The sequence below is a fragment of the Prosopis cineraria genome, unplaced genomic scaffold (genome assembly GCF_029017545.1).
Source record: "Prosopis cineraria cultivar Desert tree isolate PC_DT_omini unplaced genomic scaffold, ASM2901754v1 PC1, whole genome shotgun sequence".
NCBI classification, from domain to species: Eukaryota; Viridiplantae; Streptophyta; class Magnoliopsida; order Fabales; family Fabaceae; genus Prosopis; species Prosopis cineraria.
The window spans coordinates 42,057,761-42,062,866 of NW_026555332.1; the positions used below are offsets into that span (position 1 = coordinate 42,057,761).

At 34.6% G+C, this 5,106-nt stretch overlaps 1 protein-coding gene across 1 annotated transcript; it reads right to left on the reverse strand.

Moving 5' to 3' along the window:
- Positions 1 to 228: 228 nt before the first annotated feature.
- Positions 229 to 3,989, reverse strand: LOC129292370 (plant cysteine oxidase 2-like). The gene is made up of 5 exons (XM_054929937.1): positions 3,323 to 3,989; positions 1,539 to 1,657; positions 1,266 to 1,428; positions 741 to 959; positions 229 to 649 (listed from the first exon to the last, which is right to left on the reverse strand). The coding sequence occupies exons 1-5, from the start codon at positions 3,567 to 3,569 to the stop codon at positions 525 to 527; spliced, it is 873 nt and encodes a 290-aa protein (XP_054785912.1). The 5' UTR covers positions 3,570 to 3,989; the 3' UTR covers positions 229 to 524.
- Between the last annotated feature and the right edge of the window lie 1,117 nt (positions 3,990 to 5,106).

A 5,106-nucleotide genomic window follows, 5' to 3' on the forward strand; every position in this document is an offset into this window, starting at 1 on the left:
TTCCAAGCATATCCTAAATATTAACTTTGCATTTTATAGATTTTGAGCTCTCAAACATATTCATATATAAAAGCTTTTTTCTTTTTCACAAATCACATGCAAATTTCAAAGTGCATAGAGACATTATGTTCCCTAAATATATACCACCTTGCTCAATCAAATATTTAATACATCAGTTGCTTTTAGCTTTGGATGATCAGATAGTTAATATGAAATGACCAGGACAACTCAACGATCAAAACGATGCGCTATTGGATAACTCATTGAACCCCCATTCCAATTTCAACTACCTATGCAGAATCTGTCTGTCTCTTCCTGGTTCGATATGTACATTTTAACCCGACCTGCTCAATAATGAAAAGGAGAACACAGAGAGTACGGGAGAACAAAGATGAAGACGACAAGCTTCAGTGCTGGACAGATTGGCAGCATCCGAACAATAGCTTTGCTAGAAAATTTGTCTGCAGGAATGTCTGACACGACAGGAATAAGATGGCAAAGATGAGCTCAGCGACAACATCAAGCTATTCCTCCGCAATTTTCGGGCCTCTGTACTTTGCCCCATCTACAACTATATCATCAAGGCGCTCTCGCTCTCGAAGCCATTCATAGCCTTTCCTTTCTTCTTCTGGCACGACAATTCCATCCACTGAAGTTCCAGAAAGGTTCCATTTATAGCATGCATGCATAATGAGAAAAGAACAAAACATAATAAATAATTACTCAGTCACTAACAATACCTGAGAAGTGGGAAAAGGGGTAATTGAGGTAGTAGGTGCAGTGTCGACCATCAGGATCAGAATAAGGAGGACCAAGAACATCAAGAACAGCACAAGCTGTGACTGCCGTGAAGCAATGCATGTTGCCTCCATCAGCGGGATAAAGTATGGAGGGGTTGCAAGGAGCAGTGAAGTCAGCATCAACCTTCACTTTAGCCAACCGCACCTCTGAACTCTTGACTGCGTCAATGGAATATGCAAAATTATTTTCTTTTGTTTCGTGCTCTTACAAGAGAAGGGGAACGTACGAGAAACAAATTTGGAACTGAAAGAGACTAGCTATTACTGGATAATCACTGCCGGGTTCATCAGTTTTCTCACGGAGATATGTCTATATCTACTCATCTATAAACATATATTGTGAATCAGCTTCAACATAGTTTTAACCCGGAAGGTCAAGAAATACCTTCTTTCCATCCAATGAAAAGGAGAAGTACGTAGTACTAAAATAGTACTAAATTAAAAAGAAAAGGAGAAAATACTCACTTTCGGGCGGTATCAAAACAGTAGGGGTGTCTGGATGCAAGTCGGCCACCCAATCATATGACTTGATATGCATGGTCCCGAAAAGAAGTTTACTGAAGACTGTCATTCCAGGATGATTATGAAGAGGAATAACACCAGAAGGTGGCAAGCAAAATATTCCTATCTGCAATAAACACATATAGAGATGCACAGATCAAGTTACGATCAACAATATAGCAGGCTTCTTGGCGTACTGTAATCCATCTCTAAAGCAGTTCATGTTAGAAAGAGTACCGAGAATTTTTCACACTCAAAGATATGCACGTATGTGATTCTCGGGGTTCTATGAGTAGCGCGCTTCCGGAAGTATCGCATTTCAGCTCTCAAGCCAACATCTTCCAGTTTTATAGCGTCTGCACAGAAAAGGCCACATTTGGTTGCTTTGCAGTTTGCACAGCATATGAAAAACAGAAAAATAAAATGTGAAAATGACAGCTAGTAGCAGAATCCTCAGCATTGTTGATAAGTAACCTTTTTATCTCTGGCTTATGGGATTTGCAGCACAAGAACTTCATCAACTTACCTAAATTGAAATCATTTTTGGCTCACATAACCAAACGATCCCCAATTTGGGCCATGCTATATATCCAAATTATTTCTATGGGCCTTTTTTTGGGGGGGTGGGGGGTGGTCTGGGGTAATCCTATAGTCTTTCCAACGCCTAGATTAGAGAAACAAAAACACAGAGCGAAGCGTAGGTAAGTTGCTTAATCGCTTCAGGAATCAGGATGATATTTGACTAAATGTGGCACAATTGGTTTTTATTTTTTTGGCCTCAATTCTCTGCCTGGTCTCTCCGTCATATCGGAAGACGGACTTGACATTACATACAAAACTGAAGCCAGTAATGTACTCGACATTACATTACATAATAAAATGAAGCTAGTAATGTAATACTAGTGGCCTGTTTGTTGATCCTCAAAAGTACATTCCAACCACATTTTAAATAAACTTTTGTTAAATTTAACAAATAATTGAATCTCTCCCATATGCTTTTATCAAATCTCAATTAAAAACCAAACACAAACTGAGGGCATTTTGGGAACAGTTTTCTTTTATCTAAAAGAAAATAATTTTAAAAAGTAGACCTCTAAAAAATCTCTTTTATGCGTTCGGGAAACACAAGAAGAAGCACATGTAAACAAGCATTACTCTCTCCGTGCCTGTTTTGTCATTTGATTTGAGCTAAATACCGTACAATAAATATAAATTACGTACAATAAATATAAATTACTAGATGCATGCATGTACCGCAAACAACCATATCCCCACAGGAGGGTCGGAAACATAATCAGGATACATAGAAGCGCGCAGCCCACCAGCGCCACTATCCAAAATAATTTAATGAATGTAAGAAACAGTACAAAAGGGCAATTGAATCAGTGTAACCACATACTCCCGTACTACTTATGTGTTTACCCAAAATAATTTAATGAATGTGAGAAACAGTACAAGAAGGAAATTGAATCAGTGTTAACTTACCACCAATAAAATTTTATTATTTAATTAAAATTATATAAAATTATAATTTTCAAATTTTATCATTAATAATGTCATAATTAATATATTTTTAAAAAAAATAAAAATAAAAGTACCTAATTATTAAAAAAAATACAGACACTCACTTATATTTAGGACAAAATAAATTTATAAGGACGGATGGAGTATTTGTATTAATAATAATAATTATTATGGAGTCAAAATGAGATACAATGAATCAGCCTTTTTTTTTTCCACCTGAAAATGAATCAGCTTTTTAGTAAAACCTTCCCGGAATGCTAAGTTCCAATGTTCCATGAACAAACCAACTAGTTAATAACTCCGAGAACAAATGAAAGATTCAATCTGTCACACAACTAACTTCTCCGCAGCAACATAAACAAAATGGCAGGAAAAGGTTCTCTTTCAACTAATATTTCACATCAGAAGCAAACGCAGTGGAAAAATTGCCGGATAGTAACAGAAAGTAGAAAGTGTCTGCAAACAAGTAGGCAAGTATGATTGATCAGACCACAAACCTATAACAGCTCGAAGCTTTTCAATGTCTTTAGGGGGTGGAATGATCCCAGTTCCACCAGAGGCAAATACTTCCCGGCACGTCTCAAATAGTCGCTGAACCGGCGACATCTTCATCTGAGGCTGAACCGGCGACATCTTCATCTGACGCCGCCGGTTCTTCCTTGATTTGCTGTTGGCGTTCGTCTCCTTGGGTAATCCACAGAAGTCTCTACCCTTTCTGTCAGCCAAAGCCCTCTCGATCCCCATTTAGTTTAATTCAGCAGAAAGTCAACCAATTATTAATAAAAGAGAAACCCTACGATCACGGTATGGTACCAAAAACAGAGCTCAATCACGAAATGCCTCCAACGGCCCCGACAGAATGCGTTTTCCGCAAATGGGTATTGTCCAAAAAAATCGGGAAACGCAGGGAACAGCACCCCGAAAACCAAAATGCCCCGGGGAAAAAAAAATACGAAGAACAGAGGAAACAGGGGAAATATGGGTTACGAATTCTAGAAAGGGTGTGTAGTAATGGAGGATAGGGTAGAGAAATACTAAAATCGGGAAACGAGAAGATGAAGGAGAGGAAAGAGGAATAGAAGGAAGAGTAGGCTTGGGTTAAAGATAAATAGAAATGGTTCAAGCAGCCTGAAAACCAGGGGCTGTGCCTGGAATTCCAGTGGGCTGTTTCCACAGCAGATTTTCTTCAGATATATCTGCTCTTCCTTTTGCGGCTTTACCTTTCTGCCCCTCTTCATGCTGATGCTCCACGTTTCTCCCATTCATTTGGGAAAATTATATACGAGGACCCAATTTTAATATTCATTGAAATAATTTTTAAGTTTTGTATAGTAATACTATTACTATTATCCGTGAAGATTGAATGGCTAAAATAAATATATATCACTCAAAAAATCAATGTATATCATAATCATATGTCAAACAGAGACTCCATGATTTAGTTATATATTAAAATATCAAAATATTTATTTATAGGCAATGATATTTTTCAAATGACACTCTTAAAATTTTCCAAAATGCATTTCAGAATTATATAACATCATCAATCAATATAAGATAAAAAAAATACAATAGAATTTACTATTTATATGTCATAAATAATACTCCCTTCGTTAAAAAATGTAAAATATTTTTAACTGAATTTTATCCTCCAATAAAATAATTAATTACTTTTAAACTAACCCTATCTTTTTATATTCATTCCTATTAAACACCCTATATTAAATATAAAGTCACATCAAAAGGGACATTTTAAAAAAAATAATTACACTTCGACAGAATTAAAATATCTTATATTTTTAAATATTTAACTTTTTAAAAAATATTTTATATTTTTAAATGGAGAGAGTACAATTTAATTATTCCTCATGCTTTATATGATACGTTTAAGCACTTTCTTTATAATAAAACTTATCACAAATATGATAAACCAACGTGCTGCCGCCAGATGTTTTTATTTTAAAAATAATAATAACTTCTATAGAACTTATTAATTTCGTTACTAAAATCATACACGACATCGCTTAATAATATAATGCAAAAATAATAATCATAATTTAAAAAAAATATTTTTAATTATTTTAAGAAGTGACTTTAAAAAATAATATGACATAGTAAATGAGAAAAAGTATTTTAAAAAGTTAGAATACATGAATATATCATAAAACTTTAAAATGATAAAATAATAAATTATTTTTATAAAATAGAAATCAAGAAACATATCATATAATTTAAAAATAATTAATTAATAATTGATTTTTTATTATTTCAATCGAATATA